The sequence below is a fragment of the Scardinius erythrophthalmus genome (assembly GCF_964197995.2).
Source record: "Scardinius erythrophthalmus genome assembly, chromosome: 3".
In the NCBI taxonomy this organism is placed as follows: domain Eukaryota; kingdom Metazoa; phylum Chordata; class Actinopteri; order Cypriniformes; family Leuciscidae; genus Scardinius; species Scardinius erythrophthalmus.
The window spans coordinates 26,506,348-26,533,566 of record NC_138223.1 but is presented as its reverse complement, the minus strand read 5'-3'; the positions used below and the strand labels follow the sequence as shown (position 1 = coordinate 26,533,566).

The 27,219-nt window shown below is 37.8% G+C and overlaps 1 protein-coding gene across 2 annotated transcripts in view; it reads right to left on the bottom strand.

Moving 5' to 3' along the window:
• Positions 1 to 3,504: 3,504 nt before the first annotated feature.
• Positions 3,505 to 27,219, bottom strand: part of pudp (pseudouridine 5'-phosphatase) — a 64,586-nt gene continuing 40,871 nt past the window's right edge. Inside the window, exon 4 of one of the 2 annotated variants that reach the window (XM_081362431.1) lies at positions 3,505 to 4,589. In XM_081362431.1, the coding sequence (XP_081218557.1) occupies positions 4,413 to 4,589 (177 nt within the window). In that variant the 3' untranslated portion in view covers positions 3,505 to 4,412. The remainder of the gene's footprint in view (positions 4,590 to 27,219) is intronic. The other variant, XM_081362432.1, reaches the window with a different exon arrangement.

Below are 27,219 nucleotides of genomic sequence, written 5' to 3'. Positions count from 1 at the left end.
AAGCTACTTAAATGCCCTAATTGAGCTATGCACTAATCCTGGCTTAATCTAAGCCCTGCCTGTGAAACTGGGCCATAGTGTAATTTCTGAATGGCAGTTTTAGATAATCAGGGACTGTCGGTCTTATCCGTTTTATTTATTTTTTTATTGTAGAGTTTATTGTCCAATAGGGCTTGACAGTCTCTAAGAGGATACAAAAGGCTTTTATGTTTGCTATGAGGTCATCTATACCAAGAATCTTTTGGAAGAGCATGTCCTGCTGGTCTACGTAAGAGCCGGTTCCCTGAGTGTTGATAAAATCCTGACAAAGACTGACATTGAGGATGAATGTAGCCACGCACTCTGCCCCTCTGGTATTGCAGTGAATAGATGAAGAGAACGTGTGAAAAGAGCCATCTCTCCTGGTTTCTGCTCCCTGCTCTTTTTCCTATATATCACTGTCACCTCTCCTGCATTCTTTCCAGCAACATTCCCTCTTTCCAGCTCCATTCCCTCTTTCCTTTCCTTATCATTTTGCTTTTGCCATCTTCTCTTTCAGCTTTCCTTTTCCATATCTTTACTAATCATGTATTTTCTGTCTCTCTCTCTCTCTCTCTCTCCAACTCTGTCATTTTGCTTTGACCCCTTGTTTCCCTGGCCATTTAAACCAGCCTCAAATAATGCAGACTGACCTCCCTACAGACCTGAATATTATACTCTGCCTACAGGCGGTCAGGTGACAGCCATATTCCTGACCAATCAAAGTATTCCCAGGATGGATTTTCCAGTGCTCCGGTCAGGCAGATGTGGCTCATTTTTACATAAACTGAGGATATGGCCGATGGCCAGCTTAAGGCATCTCCCCCTCTCCGTCTGTTATGCTGTGCATAGACAAATGCAACAGCTTCTACACCAGTGCACAGTGGCACTATGGATTTATGTTATTACGTAATGTGAATATTTTGAATTTTTGGGTGTTTTCATTTCAAGTTCCAATCAGACATAAATTAACTCCTCGAAGCACTGACTTTGTAGGTCAATTAAATTATGAAGTGTTGTGAGGAGTGTGATGGGCCTGTTAATAAAAATAAAAATACAAACGGTTTGCCCATAGGAAAAATACTAGCCTTTAAAGTATATTATGCAAAATTACATGGGAATCATTCCACACAAGGTCTATGCATTGGGGAGGTCAGGTCACTCCCGAGTGCTTTTTCAGTCCCAGGTGCTTCCGTCCTGGTTTGTATTGGTTCAGCACTGGCATCATATAGAGTCATGTGGTACCAAAATACTTGCAGACACTTGCATAAATGTATGATGTTTGTCATGATGTCCTTTCAAATAAAAGCACCTGCTAAATGAATAAATGTAGATGTAAATGTAAGTATTCCCATGTAAGACAGGTTCTACGCAACATTTTATAAATGAGACCGGCATTTTAATGCCTGCAAGGTCCAGTCTGCACATGAAGAAACACTGCATATGCAGGTTGTTGCAGTGTTTATGCATGTACAGTGCTTTTTCTTTCTAATCACAGGGTACATCATGAATGTTTAAGGGAAGACAGTAAGAATTTTTAGGACATTTTAATGCAAATTAAATGAGAATTTAAGATCAATCTTACATTTGCAAAGTAAGAAATAATAAGAAAGACAAATAAATTGTGAGGGAAACAGCTTCAAGCACTGTGATGTGGGGCCTTCATTTATAAAATGTGTGTACGCACAGATTTGAGCTTAAGAGTGTGTGTAGCTAAAATCTTCGGCAATGTTCATATTTATAAAAACAGTGGAAAAGTGATTATCGCCATGTCAGGGTCTAAGCAGATTTATGCACTTTTCCTTGTGGCAGAGAGTAGGAGTACTGCAGGAATTTGGAAATCTAAGCAATTCTTGCCGCTCGCCATTATCAAGTAAATGATTTGTAAGTTGACTGGCACTCTTTATATATGTTAATTACATTAATTAGGCGCCGTTTACAAGGCGGAAATTGTATTTGCATACAATTTCAACATCATTTGCGATTTATAAATTTAGAGGCGTACAGAAGTTTTTTGACCGTGCACATTTGTTGAATCACATGTACGCACATTTGACAAATGTAGGACGTAAACCTTCCTACATGTCTCACATTTGAGACATGTAAGATGATTTCTACGCAACATTTTATAAATGAGGCCGGTGATCAACTGAACTGTATGAATAGTAAAGGGCTGGAACATAAAGGGAAAAATGTAAATAAAATACTGATTTGTCTTCTGAAGATAATTTGCTTTTGCCCAAATGAATTGTATCCATAATTTGGATCAATACAAAAATACAGTAAAAATCGAGTTCAAAAATCAATGGTTTATTTTTTAATAAATTATTTATTTAAGAAAAAAACATTTCATCTTATTGATATGTCTATAAATATATCATTAAACAGTCATATTTACCAACATAAAGTGCCAAGCAGGGGCATTTGTGCACACTTACTGACACAGTGATTTTGAATTAATTGGTCAAATGGACTGTATTGTAATATTTAATCAAAAGTAATAAAGTAACGCCTTAAATTTAGAAAAGCCAATTTCAATACTTTAAAATGTATTTTTAAGATGGTCTCATTAAAATAATAAATGCAATAACTGAGAAAGAAAATGCAACAGTATATGTTAATTTCTTCTTTTAGCTTAGATTTATTAGTTGCATGTCATACTCCAATGGGCATGAGTCATATGGTATTGAAATTACAAGGGATCAATGAAAACAAGTCGTTTAATTTGTTCAGCTAGACATTTACAAAACATAGAGAAAAAAAATGCACAAAGTGTGCTTCATTCAAGTACTGTATGCTTCATTACAATGGAGGTGCACAGTCTGTATTATACAGACATATGTATGCTCACAATTGGCACTACAAGGCCTGCTTCAAATCTCATCCTATCAATCAAACAATTACCAACAAATTGGAATTATTGAAACACCATACAAATATTCTCCATGGCAACGCATTTAAATGAATGCACTGCACACAAAAGTGCTTCCAATTCACACACAGAAATGTGAGTGTACCAGGGTCAGAAATTAGGAGGCAAAAGTGTCCCATATAACACAGTGACTTTACCTGCCAACTAACAGTTGGTATATTTAGTGATATTCGGTTGTAGGCCTTTTTAACGATCTGTTTGAAGAGTAGAGAGCTGTATAATCTCACACAGGTAACAGGAAATGATTTAAAATGCATTCTGGTAGTGTTTTGTTTTGATAATTTATTTAAATTTCAGTTGAAATATTTAACAAATGGATGACAGGTTTTATTTTTGTATTCAACTGAAGAATTTGACAAATGGGAAATACTTTTATTTGTATTATATGTGATGTTTTATATGTAAACAAACAAACACAAAAAAACTTTATAGCCTTTACTTTTATAGAGGTAAAAATGCCCATGAAAATCAATTTCACCTGAGGAAATATTGCTCTTTAAAAAAAAAAAAAAAAAAAAAAAAGTTATTTTTTAACACTGGTGCACTAGTACGCACACTAACAAATGCCCCAGACGCTCACACCCTGAGCCCTGGATCCTTCAGGTGTGAAATGACATGTAAAAGACCTTCATGGAGTGAAAAGTCCTAAAGAAGGAAAAGCTTTCCAGATTACCCCATCTTTACGGATGAAAGGACATGGCATATGCGGAGGCTGGCAAAACCCCTTTTCCTCTTACCAGAGGGGAAGGCTGAAAGAAGACAGGCTTGATGTTGGACAGCGCTGAAGTGAAGTGAGTGAACATGCTAACTCCAGCTCTGTGAGGGCGGACATTGGAAGAAAGATGAAAGACGACTGCGGTCTCGCATGCCCTTTATTGGATTATGCCACATGGTTCAAACTCAAAATCTCTTTGGTATTTTAATAGACCTTTGCAAGGAGGAAAGGTAACGCTAATAGAAAACACGACTGGTCGAGTGGGATTGTTAAACCGTCACTTACAGTAAATTTAAACCATGACAGGAAAGTTGTGAGCTTGCATCGAATTTGAGATTTATACATAGAGACACTCGAAACAGTACCAACTGCATTTGAATTAGAAGAAAGAAAGAAAAATAACACCTTGTAATTAGTTGAAATGCAAAATGTCAATATGGCCTAATGGTTCAACAGAGGCTAATTGAGCAGCATAATCAAAATTTGCCTCTGTGTCATTCAAGTGGTCAAAGGAATAAGATTGGCTTAAAAAAAACAAAAACAAAAACATGAAACAATCAGCATTCTGTTTTGTCCCTGAACAGCAAATACATGACTGAAAATAATGGTAGAGATTAGTTTCTCCTGGTTTTGATTGCAGAGGCTACACTGCAGCCCGATTCCATATATATATATATATATATATATATATATATTTTAAATTGACAGGATATAGTGGAATTTAAATCACTTCTGTGATTACTGTCCTTATGGGTAGGCTGGAAGACCAAAGAGTTCTGGTCTGAACTCTTCCATGCTTCTGAGCAGCAAGGTGGCCTCCTGGGTGAGGCTGCGGTCCAGGTTATCATCTGGGATCATCACCACCTGCATTCCAGCTGCCAGACCCGCCTTTACTCCATTTGGAGCGTCTTCAAAAACCAGACACTGTGAAGGCAGAACCAGAACCGACTAATCAATTAAAACACGCAAATGTTCAGAGAGATTTGAACTCAGAATACTGAATAACTGTGTAGAGAGAAGATCTAAAAGCAGAAGATAGAAAAATCCAATACTCAAAATGCAATAGTACCCTAAGGTAGGGTAAGGTATTTAGGGTATAAAGGATTTCCCTTTATAATACACTGGCAAATGCATCACCATCCTAAACTTATTCTACACTTATATCTAAATATGTTACAATTTAAAAGTAAATGAACATTGTTATGTTCCCTCATCTTCTCCTAATACTTAGTAGGATATTACAGAGCCATATTTTCACAAGCCAATCATCAGTTTAAAATGATTTTCTTATTCTTATACAGACAACTTTATACAGGGCAAAGGAGGTATCAGGGTTAAGGTTTGAAAAAAAGCTTCAGTGATTTGTTAAAGAGTTTGACAGCTGCTGTCAAGTGCATTTCAGAAGTTTAAATGTCAGGCAATCTCTCTTGATCTCTCTTCATCTCTTTGGTCGTATGTCGGCCATATCAAAATTCAAGAGAATATAATTCTAACGTTAGTCGTTGTCTAGGACATCTCTCCTCTAGCTAACTTCCCTCATCATGCTTCTCTCTCCTCCACTCCCCACACCCCCCTTCATGTGCTAACCCCCACCCCCAAATCATTCTTGTCGGTTATTGGCTGGAACACTGTTTGTTATGTTTCGTGGTCCAGGCTGGCCCAGTTTGTTTTTGTTGCCGTTTGTGGAGCCTGGACTGTCTACAGAGACCGCGTTTTTTTACAGTGTGTTCAGGGGAAGGGCAGCTAGCGGATAATGAGGAGATGTATGCTGTATGTGACAAAAAATGTTTCGGCCTAAAAAATGTGTGACCTTTAAACGATAAAGTAATTGAATTATACGTATAAAGGTCAGGAATCTCAGGCTTTACAGGAAATCTGTATTTCAATATTTTCCTGGTTAAAATTTGTGGTCGGTCAGCATTGGTTTGTCAAAGTCAGATGCTGATATCTAAAAATCAAGGCGACCAATGATCGATTTAATGCTGATAACTAATACAATTTAATGATAATGTACACAGAATTACACAACCATTAAATGCACAATGTTTACTTACAGAAAAACACAAAATATGTATTTTCCTTTTACATGCTCTCAGTAGATTTTGAAACAAGGGGGGGACATGCACTTCCATGCAATCATTCAAGTAAGCATGTTATCTCACACGTTGGTCTATGTAATAGGGATGCACATTAATGAAAATTTTGGGCCGAAACCGAAAATACTGAATGCACTTGGCCAAATACCGAAACCAAAAATGCTTTTAATATTAGACTTTTTTAAATTAAATTAAATAATTTTAATGATACTGAATAAAAAAATACAAGCCAATTAAATAAAATCACACTTTTATTGAAAGTAACGCTAAAATTGGACAAAATTGGATCAGTGAACGAGGGGGAAGCATCATTAACAGTGTTGCCCAGCACAGCTATAGACCTTATGCGCCAGAGAAACAAGGGCGTAGCCATCTTTAGAATATTGTCTTTAACTTCAGTTTTTGCGGTCGCTCTGAATAATTCTATAGTATTGCTGTCCAGGAGTAATTAGCTTTTGAAGTGGATATACTTAATGTAAAGTTAACGAAAGTTAGCATAAGGACAGTAATTTTTAAAGCAGATGTCTTAACAAATGTCAGTCGACCGGGAAGATTTTAAAACGAGCCGTTCATTCATAAATACGCAAGATCGCTGTGAAAATACAGACCGGAAGACAAAAGACAACGAGTGCAGCCCTGAAAAGGGGCAGACCACACCATGTTACAGGGCTATTGCAAACAGAAACAAGTATACAAAGCGAAATTTTATGTCTTTATGTCTGAGCAGACTTTTCCAATGAGCTGAAGTTTGCATGGGCTGTGAGCAACTGAGCGTCACACCGCGCTGTGATGATGGCTAGAGAGAGAGTGAAACATGAGCGCTGAACACTGAGGGGAGGGGCAGCATATATTTTCAGACGTTTTTCTTTTTCGACCAAAAATGCCATTTTCGTCACCTGAAATTTCGGTGCATCCCTACTATCTAGAGTCATAAAAGTCATCAGAGAGTCAGAATGTTTTCTTAAGAGCCACCCAGTACATATAATTAACTCTCAAGAAGAGAGACTCCACATTTTTGTCCACTCATCACATGGACGAACAAATAACAAAAAAGGCACTTGAGATCCCATGAATGGCCCTAATTGACTGATGTCACTAAGCCAGTTGTATGATGAGTGAAAGTGCCTCACAAAGACCAGCGGAAGCATGGGGCTTACTTTGGAGAGTAAAGCTTAGCTAATTCCCTTGTACCGGGGCACAATTACTTCTAATTACGCATAGAGCCCAGCAAATGACCCATAATTACTAAGGCACGCATTTTTAGTGAACAAAAAAAAAAAACACTGGAGGACAAAAGCTAAGCGTAGCACAAATGCTGGATTTTTCGCTGTCAGCAATTTGAAGTGAGCATCTTGTTGGATTAGAAATGGTCCAGGACATCTAACACAAGAGAGATTCAGTAATTAGTCATAGCTAGTGTATGAGAAGGCTTAAGATTCACACGTCACTTGAGCAGACAGCTGGGGATGAGAGGGTGAGACGACTGTCTCAAACTCCTCTAATTAAGAGAGTGAATCAGCGTTTTACAGCCGGATTTGCCTCTCACCTCAGATCATGTGGAATGTTAGAACGTAGATTTTTTGTTACCAATTTTATTTGAAATGTATTACATTAACATAAGAAGAAGAAGAAGAAAAAAAATCTCAAATATATAAATAAAATATAAGCCAAACTTAGACTTGGTGCAAATAAGCAATTGGATGAGAAAGAAAATGCTTGAAAATAAAGATAGAACTAAAAGAGTGACACCCTCCATGATATACCCTTTCCGTCATAAATCATCCATCATACACCTCCACAAATCTGTCAATTAGCATTTGCGGCAGAGCGATTCAGGAGTGGAGCTGCGCGGCAAAAACATATAGCTATTTTTATTATGTAATATGTATGAACTTTAACTAGTCAACAAAACATTATATTACACTGTTCTCAAAAATGTGCAGTCCAACTGCCAAATACATTGCTTGATTTGTGCTGTTCTTTTTAATGATTCAGTCAAATTGATTAGCGAAACAGACTTTCCTGATCACAGGAGTCATCAATCTGAGCCTTGGCTGAATCGCTCAGTTGCGGTAGGCTACTTCCTTCCTGGTTTGGATAACTCACATACTCAACTGCAAGTTATGTATGAGAACAGTTACTGTGTGTGTACATCTATATCCATATAAGCAGTTCAATATCAAAATAAAAACTTCTAAAAACAAAAACAACACACACCCACAAAAAAATAATTTTACCTTTCATAATAAAGCTGTAGGTAAAAAGGTTTTTGCAGGTAAAAATATTATCAGTGCGACAAACTTACCGTTTTGAATAAAAAAAAAAATATGCAAATGCGTGATTTGTGCAGAACTGATGAGTTTTTTTGTGGGCAGGTGGCTGAGGGGCATCTAAATTTTTACAAAAATTAATGGTCAACACAAGAACTGGGGAGTTTTTTACATTTATTTAAAAATGCCTTTTGCTTTTTTGTGTTTTGTCTTTTGATTGCGAGACTGAGAACAGCAACATGAGCGCAGAAGCACAAAACAGAAATCAGGGCTTCAACCCAGGTCCAATTACATACATACAAAAACAAAAAAAACAAAAAACATTTAGGATGCACTGATGTCTGCTGCTGTACAAAAGAAGAAGAAGAAAAAAATCACTAAAATGTCCAAGGCAATAAATTCTAAAAACCTGCTGGACTATGGACTTTTGGATCTCTCGCAGCAGATGCCAGCCAACTCACATCTCATTGTTTTTAATGTGAGTTGACGTTGTACTCACCATCACAAAGAGTTATAACAGTAATGGACATTGATGGGGAAGGACTGTGAGCGGTCCTTTCACAACAAAGCTATTGCTAATAATAGTTACCTCCCACAGATAACAAAAACAAAACAAAAAAATTAAATGATTTAGTAAACTGAGATATCCCAGCAGGTAGCAGGCTTGTGCACAATTCAGAATTGAATTGAGAATGACTCCTTAAAGGAGAACTCCGGTCAATTTTAACATTGCGCTCATTTTTTGTAAATTTGGAGTGCTGTCAGTACAGAGAACAACGACAAAAATCGGTGTTGTCTACACCGTGTTATCCTCTTTTTAAAATTTAAAAAGTCAATTGTCGAGTTCACGCACATATGTTTAGTTACCTACAGTATGATCACGCGTGTGAACTCGACAATCGACTACTTTGGACTTCAACAGAAAACAGGATGTAAATACAGGTATGAGCGCTGGCTCAAGATATCTTTCACATCTACTGCAGTCAGATTCACCCGTGATCACTCTGAAGGAAACACTCACATTAGCTGTGCACTTGTAATGACACATCAAGGATGTTAAGAGGCTAAAAGCAGGTTTAAATATTGCCCCATTGAAGTCAACAGGGCGCACATTTTAAAAAGAGGATAACACAGTGTAGGCAACACCGATTTTTGTCGTTGTTCTCTGTATTGACAGCACTCCAAATTTACAAAAAAATGAGCTCAATGTCAAAATTGACCGGAGTTCTCCTTCAATTCCAATTAAATTCTTGAATTTGAATTGATGTCAAAAACAGGATCTAGAATTACAATTCGAATTTGAATTAAAGGAAGCAGAATTGCAATTCAATAAAAATTCAAAGAAATTCATATACATATTTTAAGTGAAGTGTTTAACAATGAAGCTTTACAGTATATGTCAGATATGATTGCATTATAAATGATATTAGTTTGAAATATTTGTACAGACTACATTAAAAGGATATGTTTTCCCCCAGCAATGAAAAGCTCTAGTCACAAAACAAATAATTAAGTTTGATTTATTGTAATTGTAATTTTGTGGAACATGATGGAACATGACTCCATTTCCCAGAATGCTTTACTGTAACCAAGTATTTAAAATGGTTGCTAAACAATTTGAGGTGGACATTTGTTTGAAAGCACAATTTGATGGGCAACACTGGACTTTTTAAGTTTCAGAAGTCCCTTACAACTTCACTCTGCACCTGTTGAGAGAATCTTTAGTGTTGCAGGAAAGATATTCAGACCAGAACGGTGCAGACTCAATGAAAAAAAAAACATTTGAGGAGCTTTGAGAATTCATTGAGAATTAGATGCAACAGTGTTGCTCAGTATTTTTTTGCACTGGAATAAATGATAACTGCATTTACAACAACTTTGTGTTTGTGCGATTCCTTTGAAATGAAAATTACATTGGAACAAAACTAATTAAACAACATTGAGGGGGTAATTTATTTCAAGAATTTGATCAATATCTATTTTAGAACAAAATGTATGCAGGGTTGAGGAGTAAATAGTTACATGAAATTAAATTTCTGTTATTAAATTACAAAATTAATGTAATTGTATTTAGCTGTATTACTGAGGTAAAATGTTTAATTCAATTAGTTACTAATTAACTTAAAACGAAATTGCTTTGCATTGATAAAGATATGCAAATAAAGTAATCCAAACCACATTTATAATGGGTAACTAGTAACAGTAAGCAATAACATTTCCAAAGTAATCTTCCTAACACTGAATGCATGCGAGACTCAACACATTCTTTCTGTTGTGTGACTGTGTGGAATTTCTTTGAATTGCCATGAATTTAATTCCACTTCCTGTCATTCCAATTCAAATTCAATTCAACGTCCTGTGGGGCGGAGTAAATTCAATTCAAATTCAAATTCATGAATTGAATGGAGGCCAATTCTGAAATTCTGAATTTTGCACAAGCCTGGCAGGTAGGCTAGATGTTTACTTGTTTAATTTCAAATAAAAAAGCATGGTGGGTTATGAACAAGTGGCAAGGGTGACATAAGAGATCATATTTGGCCCTTCTACAGGATGGCCAAAAATTTCTTGCACGCATACGCAAACGTGCCACACTTAATGACGAGACATGAATTCTAGGATGATGCAAAGATGACCTGACACAGTGGAGTCCATCTACAGTCCAGCGCTCTAGGAAATGTCAGGGGCCAGATGACCATCTCAGCTAAGCAACATCGCAGTGACTAACATCACGTGTTATAAAGGGAAGACACATAACTGATGTGTTTCTCAAGCTCACAAGCTACCACACACACAGACTTAAATTAAACTGACAGACTATAAAATGTCTTATTAAATTACCTACCATTGTGAGATCCCACAGAGGGAAATATGCCTATGAAGCACAACACAGCTCATATGCGCATGGCATGATGCAAGATGAAGGAATACAGTCGTGGTCAGAATTATTGGCACCCTTGGTAAATATGAACAAGCTTGTAAAAATTCTGCACTGTTAATCCTTTTTACTTTTTTTTTTTTTTTTTAAATCACAAAAACCTAACCTTTTTTTAAGTAAAACAACTGAAAACGAGGGGGGAGGGGGAGGTAATTAAATGTTATTCTCTACTAGACATTGGCCACAATCAATAGCACCCTTTTATTCAATATTTTTGCAACCACCTTTTGCCAAGATAACAGTTCTTTGTCTTCTCCTTTTTTTGAGTTTGGAGAACACCTGACAAGAGATCAGAAATCATTCTTCCATACAGAATCACGCCAGTTCCTTCAAAAACCAAGCCTATGTTGATACACTATCCTCTTCAGTTTTCTAAAGGATTCAGGCCAGGGGACTGGAATGGCCATGGAAGAACCTTGATGTTGTGCTCAGTGACCCATTTTTGTGTTGATTTTGATGTTTGTTTTGGATTATTGTCTTGATGGAAGATCCAACCATGGCTCTAACAGAGGCCATCATGTTTAGATTTTTTATCTGTTGGTATTTGATAGAATCCATGGTGCCATGTAGCTGAACAAGATGTCCAGGACCTCGGGCAGAAAAATAGGCCCACAACATTAAAGATCCGGCAGTAAATTTAACTGTACACATGGGATACTTTTTTTTTTTTTTTTTTTTTACCCTGTGTGCACTAAACCCATCTTGTGGGTTTGCAGCCAAAAAGTTTCATCTGACCATAGAACCATGTCCTGTTGAAGTTTCAGTAGTGTCTGGCAACTGAATATGCTTTCTGACCTCAAGATTCCATTATTTTCTGCAGTTCTCCAGCTGTGATCCTTGGAGAGTCATTAGCCACTCAAACTATCCTCCTCACCATGCATTAAAGGAGAACTCCGGTCAATTTTAACATTGAGCTCATTTTTTGTACATTTGGAGTGCTGTCAATACAGAGAACAACGACAAAAATCGGTGTTGCCTACACCAAGTTATTCTATTTTTAAAATTTGCACCCTGTTGACTTCAATGGGGCAAGTACTAAACCTGCTTTTAGCCTCTTAACATCCTTGATGTGTCATTACAAGTGCACAGAAAATGTGAGTGATTCCTTCTGAGTGAACACGAGTGAATCTGACTGCAGTAGATGTGAAAGATATGTATAAAAATGATGTTATTTAAGCCAGCGCAAATACCTGTTTACATCCTGTTTTTCGGTTGAAGTCCAAAGTAATCGATTGCCGAGTTCACGCGCATAGGTTTAGTTACCTATGATCACGCGCGTGAACTCGGCAATCGACTACTTTGGACTTCAACCGAAAAACAGGATGTAAACAGGTATTTGCGCTGGCTTAAATAACATCATTTTTATACATATCTTTTACATCTACTGCAGTCAGATTCACTTGTGTTCACTCAGAAGGAATCACTCACATTTTCTGTGCACTTGTAATGACACATCAAGGATGTTAAGAGGCTAAAAGCAGGTTTAGTACTTGCCCCATTGAAGTCAACAGGGTGCAAATTTTAAAAATAGAATAACTCGGTGTAGGCAACACCGATTTTTGTCGTTGTTCTCTGTATTGACAGCACTCCAAATGTACAAAAAAATGCGCTCAATGTTAAAATTGACCGGAGTTCTCCTTTAAGACAATAAAGAAACACGTCCTCTTCCAAGCAGATTTGTAACATTTCCTGTGGACTTCCTGGAACTTCTTAATTATTGCCCTGATAGTGTAAATGGAAATTTTTAGTGCTTTGGCTATTTTCTTAACCCTCAGAGGTCGGAGATCACGCCGGCGTGATCTGCTCGCTTTTTTTCCTTATGAGTTGATTGAGACCCAAAATTCTCTTTTGACTTTGATTTTACAAAACAAGTTTCATACATCAATCGATTCTGTTAAATGTGTATTATTTTTGTGTATACTCACAATAAAAACAAAGTGTTGTGCTTTTTGCCAAATAAAGAAAAATAAACACGAAGCGAGTTCTGCCTTCTCTCTGTCCCTGTAGTCCATTCTGAAACGCGTCCGAAAATGAGCAATATCTCAGTGAATACGCAGTCAAACAGGCATTCAGACACACAGGCATGAAGCTTGAATTCTCTTCTTTTTAATGAAGTAATTTATATAAAAAAACAAATATTCTCATCTTGTGAAATCTGTATTAAAAGAGAGCGATTCCAGTCAACCTCATTAGAGCTAATTCAAATGTAATGTGACTCCGCCCACGGAGAGCGCGTGCTATTCAAACGCAAATGGCTGAGGTAATCCGCGCAATCCTGTGAACGCCCCTATCATCAGCATGAGAAAACCAAAACACCAGTTTATTTAGAACATTACTTCACCGTCTCGCAGCGCTGTGAGGAATAATGAGGAATACGAGGAATACGAGCTGAGGAATACTAGTAAGTTTTTCCTTCTCGGGTTTCTGTTTATGAATGAACGAACGGCATAGATGCGCGCTGTTTACCACAGCTGGCAAAAAAACAATAATACGTGACAGTTCTCCATTATGGACGCCAGCGCTCTAAAACTTTCACAGAGACCTCAAAACAGAAAGTACAAATCCTTTCTTTAAAACGAATTTCGTTTTGTATCAATTGTATCTTAATTTTAAATTTTTTTTTCATTAACAAATTTCCTGGATTTAAAGTAAATATAGGCTAGCAATCACAACATGGTGCTTGAACTGGAGATCATCATGAATCATGAGCCTACTCGCCTCACATGTCTAAAAAATGTGAAATATATTTACAGAAAACTGGTTCTACACAAAACCATCCAAAACAAACTATGTATAATAAATGTGCATTTCTCCGGTGCGTTCACTAGCCTACTGCAAAGATCGCGAGCCTATCGTCAACGAATGATGATTTTTTAGCAAACTGTATTGCTATACTGAGATGAGTAAAAATCGACTGAAATAGGTTGAAATAAAATGTAGGCTATTTGTATAAGCAACGTGAACTGCAAATTACATTTATATGCCCTGATATTTCATGAAAACAACATTACAGTCAGGCGAAATATGAAAGACAACACTTGGTTTAGTAGATTTGGGTACAGTTTTTACTGTAGAATATATTGCCACATCAAATAAGCTTTTGTTTAGCAATTTCTATATATAAAATAGCCTACTATTTTTGTCAAAAATAAAGTCATCAACTAAGATGTTTGTTGGCTATATTCAAAGTAATGAATACATAGATAAAATGTAGGCCTATAATCTTTTTTTTTTTTTTTTTTTACAAAGAAAGAGTACACTTTAAATATTGTTGAAATTGTAATTATTGTTGTAATTGTAACCTTTTTAATAAAATAGCAAAACATATGTACAAGATAGATGTAAGCAAAATCTTAAATGGTCAATTTAAGTCTTCTTCTAAATATCCTTTGTCCTTGCATTGTGGCTCAGTCAGTTTCACACCTGTGTGAATGGCTCATCATTATGCAGAGTGGGTGGTAATTCAGGTGTAAACCACTCCTCGTTCACGCCCCCTCGCATATTGGCTTTTCAAGCAAAACCTGTTTTACATCAATTTAAATCAATGTATGTTTTTATGTGAACAATAAAGCAAGACTATTTCACATAATTTTGAAGAAAAAATTCTAGGCGAGGACATCCATTAGTCAAAAGTCTTATTGACACATATTTACTATTTGTTTTGTGGCCTTATTTCAGAAATTTTAGTTTTTAGTTTTTTCAATATCCATGCATAAACATTATTCTCTCAAAAATGAAAACATGTACATTCACGTGGCTCACATATTATTGTAGCGCTGTTTGTGCTTTATAGAGTGAATTTACACCTTTGCCATTAATATGTTTATAAGCAACTGAAAAAAGCACAAATGTCAGGGCATGTCAGAACATCTCAAGGGCCCCAAAAACAGCCCAGACTCCAGAGGGTTAAAGCCACTTAATATTTTGTGAAGCTCAACAATCTTTTGCTGCACATCAGAATTATATGAATTGGTTTTACCTATTGTGATGGACAATTAAGGAATTTTGGCCTTTGTGTTTCCTCATATTTCTATTATTGTGAAACAGGAAATCATGGCTGGGTAATTTCATGTTCTTAGTCGCCCTTGTCTGCTAAAAAATTGTAAATATGAAGGGGAATGTGGAATGTGGCCGGCAGCAAATGTAGGTGGAGGGAGTGAATGTACAGAGCCGCAGCAAAAAATGGTTGCCCACCGCTCCGGGTGTGTGTTCATGATGCGTGTATGTTCAATACTCACTACTGTGTGTGTGCGCACTTGGATGGGTGAAATGCAGAGCACAAATTCTGAGTATGGTACACCATAATTAGGCTTAATGTCTTGTCACTTAATATTCACTTTTTATATTTTACTCATAATAATTTCTAGGGGTACCAATAATTGTGGCCAACGTGTTTTAGAGAAAAACATTTATTTCATAATATGAATTGTTTAATGGGTGGACAGATGGATGGAATATGGATGGAACTGTAGTGTACATGTACTGATTGAATTTTGTATAGATGTAATAGAAAATATTTAAATGGATTGACGTATGGATGGAACATTTTAATGTATGTATGGAATATTTTAATGGGCTGATGGGTACAAAATTGTTATTAAATCAAGAGCACGTGACTCAGAATCTAAGAATTAGCCAATGTGTATCAATACTCCGCCCTTGCAGGTGTAGCTTTTTCTTAGCGAAGAGGTTTTTCATGGTCAGTCGGTCCATCAAGGGAAGTTTTACTACATTCAATTCTAGGATAGGGTGGGGTTGGGGTTGTACTGTAGTATGCCCAAGTGTCATGCTAAACAATGCATATGACAAGTAAACAAAATTTAATGGCTCGGCGCTAGTTTCACAAGGCTGCATGTGGTCATTAGCCCAAGTCCATCTGCTCTGATATAGAGCCAAACCTCAGACATGACAAGGCAGAGATGACAACAGGAGAGAGAAGCATGTTCTCATTAAGTGGCTGAGCATGTGAGCCTGATGACTGTACAAATGCCACGTGACTATAGGTACTTGTGAACATATGTACCAGTAAATAAAGTTCTGATGAGACTTTGACAGATTGCTGACAGCATCTTCTAAATGATCAGTGGGCCTGTGGCTGGCCTGAACAGAGATGACGTGTAATGGAGAGAAAGCTGACTGATAACACCCACGCTTGACACAGAGCACTTTATTTGGTCCAAGACGACCAAAACACCATGGCTACTTTTTCACTGTAAAACTCAAACATCTTTGGATAAATGCAATCTTCACCCATCACTGCCTTGGACTCAAATGGCCTGTTCTACCAAATATGAAAAATCATTTTTAATAGAACCCTCAGAGGTCGGAAAGGCATCTTGGTCAGCATTTTTGTTTTTTATAGACGACAGTTTAAATAGGCTTTCACAAGTTCTGTGCTTGATGACAACGTCTACTCAAAAAGCACTAACTTAATTTCTCCATAGACATATCTCTACATATTTCAAGAGATTCAGCAAACGACTGGGGCCCGTCGTCAGATGATATATTTGGCTTAATCTTAAACTACATTTCTCAACACCCAGTTGGCATGTTCTTCAGAGGGACTTGGGTGGGTGATCGATACAGCAAAGCACCTCAATAAACTCACACACACCACTTCTTCAGCCCACTCACACTTTTCATGAGGTCTTGAACTCGGCACTGTCTACTCTCTGCACAAAGCTGTGGTTTGATAAAGTGCTAAGAGGGATTGTGAAGCACTGCTTGGTTAAGGAAGATCCCAGTATCAGTCTGACACACAGACATAAGCAAATAAACACACACACACACACACACACACACACACACACACACACACACACACACACACACACACACACACACTAAAATGCAATATTAATGACTTCAGCAAGTCATACGAGTTAAAGGAACACTGCACCGTTTTTTGAAATAGGGCTTATTCACCTTCTTTCCTACATTTAGATAGGTGGGCAAATGCATTTTTGTCTCAGTGCATGCATTGTTTTAGTTTGACAGGGTTGGTGCTAGCTTAGCTTAGCTTAATGAATGGAATCCTTTGTTGCCAGCTAGCATGTCCTGAGTAAAAGTGATAAAAAACCCCACCTAATTACTTCTTGTGGCCTGCGTATTCACAACGAGTACAAATAGCGATGCAGATTAACATTAGGCAATTTCCTAGGCAGATATTGACTTGGGACTATATTAGGGGGAAGCACAGGCGAAGCACTGCTACTTGGGCGCAGAGATATCACGCAATACACGAAATCCCACGACTTCTGTCAACATACCGGCGTGAATAGTAGCTGGCTATTTTTCCTACAGTACATGAATGGCGATGAACATGGCTGATTTTGTGAGAGACGAAGAGGGTGACTTCTCAGACAGTCAAGATAAAGAACCATACCTCTATGAACCAGAGTTTTCAGAAGATGAGCTGCGTGCTTTGGAAATAGAATGACAGGAGGAGGAGGTTGCGATCGCTCAACAGCCTGAGGATGTGAGGATGAGAGCCAACACGAACTGGTTGTGTGAATGTGGGGGAATATGGCAATCTATGCCGACTGAAATAGAGTGTCTGTGCTGTGGTGAGTGGGAAAAGTTACTGCCATCGATGACCAGGCTCAACGCGTCAGATCAAGATGAGCGTGCCCGCAGTTGTGTCACAGCTACCGAGGATTTCACGCCGTTGATCAAGATGAGCGTGCCCGCAGTTTTCTGCAGTACTTGATTTTTTTTTCCGGTGTGATAAAGTGAACTGGAAAAAACGCCCCACACAGAATGGACCAAATGGACAGCTGTCCACAGACTAAGTGATTATTTTAAACATGACACATGTATAGATCAACCCATATTATACCTGTATACACATTCACATATTATACCACATATTCACATTCACAGTGTTGCGTGATATCTCTGCGCCCAAGTAGCAGTGCTTCGCCTGTGCTTCCCCCTAATATAGTCCCAAGTCAATATCTGCCTACAATATCTGACGTCTGCCTCTTCTCTAGACAGTGCCAAAAAGGAGAAAGGAACAGCTTCGCTCTTCTCTAGGTCACACAGTTCACAGTCTGAACACGTTGGCGGTGAGTGTGCCACCTCCTCAAGTTCAGCCGCGATACACAAACGACCACTCAAGTCAGATGATGCGTCATGAGGACGCGCAGCTTTCTCACCTGTCACAGATCGGTTCCAATCTGAGTTGGCTCAGACGGTTCCAACGCTCCTCGTCGCCGACTATGTCAAGAACGACTGTCCCGCTGATGCCACTTGCACAGAGCTTGGAAGCGTGGTTAATGCTCCTCAACCCGTCGCACTGGCTCTTCAGAACAGTCTGACTCGGCTATGCAATTCAGTTCAACAAGAACCCGCCCAAGTTCAGTGGCATCCTTTTTGCCTCAGTGGCAGGCAAAGACGTCCCTGTCCAGTGTGCAGATAATCTTAGCGAAGGACACAATAGAGTCTGTCCCTCCAGCCAGAGCTCTAGACAAAGTGATGTAATCAAATAAGGAGCCATTGGCTCCTACAAGAAAAAAAGGCGCAATTTTTTTTATTTTTTTCTTGAGTAACAACGTTTTAGTGAAGCCTGATTTGTACTGACCCTCATTCACAAAGCAGTCTGATGTAAAATGATTTGCGCAAACAAACACATTTAGGTAGATTGGGGGGACTCATTCCCTTCAAAAACAAAAGTAATCCACTGCATCTTCAGTGGTTCATTCTTACATCCAACAACAAAATACCTCAATCGCTTAGGAGACATTCTTGTCTACACCTGCTCCAGCGTCAAAACCATGGCAGACTGTGTTCAGCTCACTCAGGGTGGGTCAATGCTGAAATGCAGTGTCCGTCAACAGTCGTGGGAGGGGCCTGTGCAAAGTGACGTCACTTTGTCACGTGCAGAACTCAGAATACACTCACCCCTCAAAACAGTGCTAACTTAAACATCTCTGACAGGGTTCCCACACCTTGGTTAACTTCAAATTCAAGGACCTTTCAAGGACTTTCCAGGTCCAATAACCTCAAATTCAAGGAATTGTGGGGACACATTTCAAGTGAGAGCAAGGTTACATTGTGTTACCTTGTAAGATACATTGTTACAGTTTTGCGCGTCTGAACGTCATGGCAACGTACAACACAAAGTACCTCACGCGGGAAACACTTAACGTAACGCATAAATGTGTGTAACTAACATAAATCAAGCAAGCTAGTATGCATAGGTCACAAAGTGTTGACGAAATAGGCCTAACACATTAGCGGACCGGAGGGAATAATAAGGATTTTTTACAGAATTGACATTTTTTACAGAAAACTTATTGCACAAAAAATAAATTCAAGCACTTTCAAGGACTTGTATATATGTATGTTTATTTTCAAAAACTTTCTAGGGCCTTGAAATCTTTTTTTCATATTCACAAACTTTCAAGTATTTCAAGGACCCGTGGGAACCCTACTCTGATTAGCCATTGCGTTCAATTTAACAGATATGGTGGTGACTGGCTACATTGCTCAATAATGCAAAACACGTTGCAAATAGAAACCTGACGTTATTCAGAGCACAAACACAGATAAACACTGGATTGTTTGCAAATCTGTTTTGCCAATATGCTACTGTTATGGAGAAAGTATTTCCCTCTAAAAGCAATCAGAAGCAACAGCAGTCAATGGTTAGAGTGAAAAAAATTCTACGCTAGTCTAAAGTCCGTGGCCAATGGAAGGCTAAGCCTTACCCAGCTTTACACACACTCTGCCAATGTTAGTAATTTATTTGCAGTCTGTGTTTTTCTCTTCACGAGACACAGATAACTTTTTTTTGTAATTAATTCATCAAGGGCACTAGCCTGGCTAACGTCAGACCACTTTCTCTTTGAGACGTGGTCTGGGAACCACATGTGCATTTTCTCGTAATTGAGGCGTGGTTTACGAATGCGAAGAGCCGTTTATTGGGCGCTACAAATGTCTATCAAATGCGCCTGTATGTAGCTCATAGCCAATCGTTTCAATTATACCAGATGACGTATGTAGAGTGTAACGACAATGAGAAGAAACCAACCACAGACTAATTTTCTTCCAGAAAATTAATTCAAACTCTCTACTTCCTGCCGAACAAAACAGAAGATTTGTTCAGAACGTCAAATGATCCTCATCACCCAGGCTATTTAAAAGAGCCTCCCCCCAACACTAACGAAATAACTGGTCAATGCTACCTTTGTATACTGGTTAATGCTAGCTTTGTGGCCGACTACTGACTGGTTAAGATAAAGACAGTGTCCGCACATTCCAGAGTCAAATCACCAAGGCCAGAGCCATAAGTCACCCATCCCGGTGCCAGAGAGTCTGCAAAAAACCCTTCTAATGACCAAACTAACGGAAAAGCTTGTCAATGTGAGGGGTTTTTTAAAAGACAAATTGCTGCAGAGATGGCACAACAACATTCCTGACCCCTCCCCCGTTGGGACCTCTGAACGAACAAACTTTCTTAAGAGAGTTCTTTTCTCTTCTAAACCAGAAAACTGAGATTTTTCCTACAGTATACATAAAACTCATTCAAGAACAATTTTCAATGGACTCATGATCAAACAGTCATGCAACTACCTAATCCTGTGTTGTTTCCACCACTTATGTGCATATTTTAATAAAATAATATGTTTTGATCCCATATAATTCATGTAAGTGTTATTACTATTAGAGGTGTGAATGAAAGTGTGTACTGTTTCATATCAATGCTATCTTACGAACACAACTAGCAAGATGGTTGGAATTAAATCTGTGTGAAATGTTTCATATTCTGATAATTAGAAATCATGCCTAAACTGTTGCATCTGGTCTTTAAATAGAGAACCCCCAGGGAAGACATGATTTATGACTTTGCAAACAAAGCCAGTGTCTAATTGGTCCGCTCTCTTCAAGAGGGGGGACAAACTTTGAGTTTAAAATCTTGGATTCTCTTTTCGCCTCTCTCTCTCTCTAAGTTCGTTCAAAAATGTTCTGATAGAGAAGAGCTCTCCACGAGTGCAGAACAAAGACGGAGACGGCAGAAGATGGTTTTAGTAACCATGTAACGTTAACAGACGAGCAGATCAACCCAAATTAAGATCAGATGGGTTAGATTCAATTCCAGTCATCTAGCTCCTTTCCGTATCTTATTTTCTTTCTTTCTTTTGTGTTATTCTTCTTTTCCGATTGAAAGTCTCGGTTTTAAGTTACCCCCTGAGGTCGGCTGTCGCGCCGGCGCGATAGGCTCGTTTTTTTCCGTATGAGTGCAAAAAAAAAAATAAAATAAAAATATTAATTTTTATCTTATATGCTTGTGTTATACATCAATCGATCCTGTTTAGTGTGTATTTTTTTGTGTATGCTCATAATAAAAACAAAGTGTTGTGCTTTTCGCCAAATAAAGAAAAATAAACATGATGCGAGTTCTGCCTACTCTCCGTCAGTGAAGTCAATTCTGAAACGCGTCCGAAAATGAAATGTAACTCAACGAATACTCAGTCAAACAGGCATACAGTCACACAGGCATGAAGCTTGAATTCTCTTCTTTAAAATGAAGTAATTTTTATAAAAAAACAAATATTCACAGTTTATGTAATATGCATGCAAAGAGAGAGATGTCAGTCGTTCTCATCTCAGCTAATTAAGTTTTAATGTGCTCCGCCCACGGAGAGCGCGCGCTATTCAAACGCAAATGTGAGGCGATCCAAACAAACCTGTGAAACGCCCACATCAGCTGGATAACACACACCGCGAGTTCACTTTCAGACTTATGTACTTTGCGATGCTGTGAGGAATACTACTATCTTGATAATCCTGCAAAAATTTACCTCAGAAGTTCTGGAAGTATCATTTCGAGGAGCAAACGGATCCCGCTGAGGAATTAGGTCAGTTCTGTTTGCTTTGTTCTAATCTGAATGAATGAACGCAAAGATGCGTGCTGTTGTGGAGCTACTACAGCTGGCAAAAATACTGTTTAAATATTGATCGCGTTTCTGTGTATGAATAAATGAACGAACGAACGCACAGATGCGTGCTGTTGTGGAGCTACTACAGCTGGCAAAAATACTGTTTAAATATGAATCGCTTTTCTATGAATGAATGAATGAACGAACGAACGCACAGATGCGCACTGTTGTGGAGCTACTACAGCTGGCAAAATACTGTTTAAATATGGATTGCGTTTATGTGTATGAATGAATGAACGAACAAACGCACAGATGCGCGCTGTTGTGGAGCTACTACAGCTGGCAAAAATACTGTTTAAATATGAATTGCGTTTATGTGTATGAATGAATGAACGAACAAACGCACAGATGCGCGCTGTTGTGGAGCTACTACAGCTGGCAAAAATACTGTTTTAATATGAATCGCAAATACAAAGAAAGATTACACTGGAAATATTGTTACAATTTTAAATGTAGATGTAATTGTATAACCTTAATATATATATATATATATATATATATATATATATATATATATATATATATATATATATATATATATATATATATATATATATATATATAAGGATAGATGTAAACAAAATCTTAAAAGGTCATTATAAGCCTTCTCTTTAAATAATTTTATTATGCTTTATTAGTGACACATTTGGGAAGAGAATATATTCCAAATCTGAAAATACAGTATGAGAACAATTAACTGCACAATTACTAGAAATGTTTACCTTGGATATTGTACAATTTGCAAGCAAAATTTGTGGAAAAAAACAACAAACCAGTTATATATTGTCCTTGCATTTTTGTGGCTCATTCACACACCTGAATGAAAGGCTCATTACGTATGCAGCCTCATTATGCGGGCCCCATTGACTCCACAGGTGTGAATCACGCCCACCCGCATATGGCCTTTCCAAACAAAAAGTGTTTTACAAGATTTAAATCAATGTATTGTGTTATGTGAATGATTAGGCAGGATGATTTTCACATAATTTTGAAGAAAAAATTCTAGGCAACGTCATCCATTAGTCAAAAGTCTTATTTACATATATTTAGAATGTGTTTTATGGCCTTATTTCAGAAACTTTAGTTTTTTGTTTTTGAAAAAAACATGCATAAACATTATTCTATCAAAAATACAAACATGTACATGCAAGTTGTTCACATATTATGGTAGCCCTGTTTGTGCTAAATAGAGTGAATTTACACCTTTGCCATTAATATGTTTATAAGCAACTGAAAAAAGCACAAATGTCAGGGCATGTCAGAACATCTCAAGGACCCCAAAAACCCCTCAGACCCCAGAGGGTTAAGTTTTGCTGCAAAGTTTCGTTCCACGATTCACGGCTGCAACGCACGCTTTCAACTTCAAAGACACATCAACCATCCGCGACCGCCAGCCACATGTGACTGGTCCTCGCCCCATCTATCCAGGCACGAGGAGACTATAACCAACGAACGAACCCTGACGCTGACCAAAGGAATTCCCAAAAGGAACGCAAAAGCAAAGACGCAAGTAGACTACCTCCAGACTAAAATCTTAACTGGTGTTTTGATAAATGTAATAACCTGTCTAAGAAACGATAGAAGGGTTAAATTAATGATTGATGGTTCGTTCAGGTCATGTCTTATAAGTGCATATAGAAATTCGGAATTTCCTTCCTCTTACCCTTAAACTCATTCTTTCCAAACTCATTCTTCTTTTTGTATTTCTTTCTTTATTTCTTTATTTCTGTCTGTAACTCATATGAATGTGTGTGTGTGTGTGTGTGTGTGTGTGTGTGTGTGTGTGTGTGTGTGTTAGATATTAGTTTTACGTGTTAGTATTAATCAATAAAGTATTGTTTGTATTTGAACAAAGAGATTACTTGTGTTATCTGCTTACAAATTTATTGTCTTGAACTTCGATCAAAAGTTACCTATGCTTTTACCCTATTTCTTAATTTACTGTTAGGGGGTTATTCTTTCTTGGCCAGGAAGATATTATATTTCCTAGAGTTAATAATTGTTTATGCTTTCTGTTCATTGGATGAACTGATAAATGATCATATTATTGATTCTGTTACAGTAAATTCTGAAAATAATTAAATTATTAATTATTGATCATAATTCGTTATGAATAATAATTAATGATATTTATACGGGCGTATAAACGCTACAAGAGCGACAGATATTCAACAAAGAAGAAGACGATGGGTCAGAGATTTATGTGTACACCAGAGTCCTGCACGGGTCCGATTATGTAAATCCGCGCCCGCCTGTACCCGCACTGCTTAAAACCGCACCCAACCCGTTTTCCGTCAACAGCACTAATTAAAATCTGCACCCGACCCGCTTAAAATAGTACCGACACCCGACCCGCACCCGAAATAAAATCAGTTTAGACTATCACATTATAGATACACTTACAAAAATGTTTATTGCCAGGTCATACAGAACTTATTACACGACAATTAACACAAGGACAACTTCAGCCGAAGCTGTCAAAAGGCCGGTACATGAAGAACATGGTTAACGCTACCACAAAACTGAGTAGCCTTATCACATTTTACCAATCGAACAGACGCGGCTACAACACTATATGCCACGCAATTTCGTCTAGCCTACATCTGACAATTTTTGGTTCAAACACGGCCTGCACACCACACATACTGTACTTAACAGTGTTAAATATGAAAAATACCGTCCGATAGAACTGCTTTCTTACCACAGTTTCTGCGTGCTTCCACGGGGATGAAGTTCCACATTTGCAGCTATCCAACACGAAAATGTTTGCAGCAAACCCTTTCACAATATTTTCTTCAGATAACTCCAAATTTCTCCCACACACTGGACTTGATTTTTGATGACGTATTGTCGACAACTTTACAATCTCCACTAGCTATTCTTTTCTTCAACTCCTCAGCATCTATCTCGTCGACTGCAAGCAGATCGCGCGCGTGCACGGTTATGAAGATTTTTTTTTAAAATGAAAGTAGCCTAGGTAACGTTATAGATCCTGGGAGGGCGTGGCGCGTGGGCACAAATAAACTGATGTAGATTTTAAATTATTTTATCAACTTGAAATACAGGCATATTTTTGTAGATGTGTTCCTAAAAATATGCATATATTTTTACGTCTCATGTTAGATCCATAGATATAAACAAACTTATTCGGTGTGTCGCATAGATGTCGTCATCGTCCTGCTGCTCCCTCCCCGTTCTGTGATTGGTTCCCTAATGAGGCGAAAATCTGGTCCATGGTAGCAGAGCCCGTCTACGGAGAGCCTTGGCACTTCCTATTAGCCCCATTGTATCGATCTTGGTTGCAGTTCCATTAGAATTCCACTGGAGGTGATCGCGGGCGAGTGCAGACTGAATGGGAGTCTATGGGGCTAGACGGCTAAATGTGTCTCTTTCACCCAATTACTGTTGAGAAATCTCAGATTTTATTGTAGGTTTTGCAAGTTCAACATGGGTTATAGGTCGAAAGTTGAATGAACGAGTACTTATATCTTTTCGATTTCTTACAGGTTGAGTTGTTGTTGCCCATAACACGCTAGCATTCTGCTAATGACGTCAGCATTCTGACGTCATTGACATCTTAAAAGACTTTTTAAACCAAATAAGTGACTCTAAAAAATCTAACACCCAGCAATGTGTAATTTCTTTGCATCTCCTTTCGAATACAACATTCAAATTACTAGACAAAAAATTATATCCTGAGAAAAGTGTATTTTGAGGGTTTTTCGCCATAGACCTCCATTCATTCTGCAATCGCCTGCGAGCGCCCCCGCATGGACAGAGACGTGTTACTGCAGCCAGTCCAGAAACCGGAAGTAAGCAGAGAGTGCCAATTCTCTTTCTATTAGACATTCTCTGATGGTAGCCAGACTGCCTAGCAGCGTGAATAAAATTGCGCTGCGCACAAGGCAGCATGGGGAAACCCAGGCTACAAGGGCACCATCACACAGAGAGAAAAACAGTACTCTAAAAAACTAACACCAAGTATAATTAAATATATTGAGTAATGAGCATGTTCAAATGTATTAAGGGGCATTTGTTGCATATGTATATGTCACTTTTCTTAGCCCAGTTATCAAATGATCATAGAAAAGGGTGAATAAAGATGTGTTTATATTTGGTTAGCAATGTACAGTATTTGTACTTGCAAGTTTCCAATAAACAAAAATAAAAGACGTAGGTGTGTTTGTCATAGTATGGAGTGTGGGGGCATTATATTATTTTACATAGTATTATAAAGTATTAAAGTGTTTGCATTTCTATTGCTAATAATATAAAAGCAAATGCTTTTTCATATACCATTCACTTTCTTTGTTTAACAGTTCTATACTTTGTTCAACAGTTCAATCTAATAACGTATTAGACAGAACAGTTAAACAGAGACGGTAAACTAATAAGAATGATGGAGAATGGGAGCGTTGTGTGGTCAGGTAAAAGTAAAAATAAAAGTCTTGCTTCTGTGTAGCATCTGGACCAATCAGACACACACAAATTATTATTATTTTTTTTTTATGAATAATCCCGCAAACTCACTCTCCCAACAAAGACCTGTGAACCCCCCCCCCCCCCCCCCCCCCCCTCAAAAAAAACTAACATCTCAAATGAAGCTAAGACACTGGCAGAATGTGGTGTCCTGTTACAGGACACATTGAGACTGATAAGAGTTTTACGACCCCAAAAGAAAATTCCAGAGAGCTGTGACTTAATTCTCGCTGAGAAGGAGAAATAAACCCTGTTAATCCTATATATTATATATTAAACCACATGAGAAATGTGTAAACATGTATCTAATTTTCCCATCTCATGATTTTCCTTTTATGTGGTTTGGTTTTTGTATTCTTGTAAACTCTATTGGGTTAATGTTTCAGGCTTTGGATACTATGGTTAACCAAAATCGTATGTGTGGTAGGGCTGGGCGATATGGCTGAAAACTGTATCACGATATAAGTGTTTCATATCGGTCGATATCGATAATTATTGAATTTTTTTATAACATATTTAAAATAAGGACCAGTCCAGGAGACAAATATATTACATTTAAAGATTTTTTATTTTAAACTTAACCTACCTCTGATTATAATCCCATCAGTTATAAAGGCAGAAATGTCAACACGACCATGGAAAACTCAAAAGTCTAAAATCACAATGAACACTTAACAATTATCTCTTAACATTTAGGTGCAAAATTAAAGAATACGTAAGAAATGCTTTATAAAGGGGTGGGCGATATGGCAAAAATATAATATTACGATTTCTTTCTATAAATTCTATAAATCTATTTCTTTCTATTTTCTATAAATTATACATTGATAC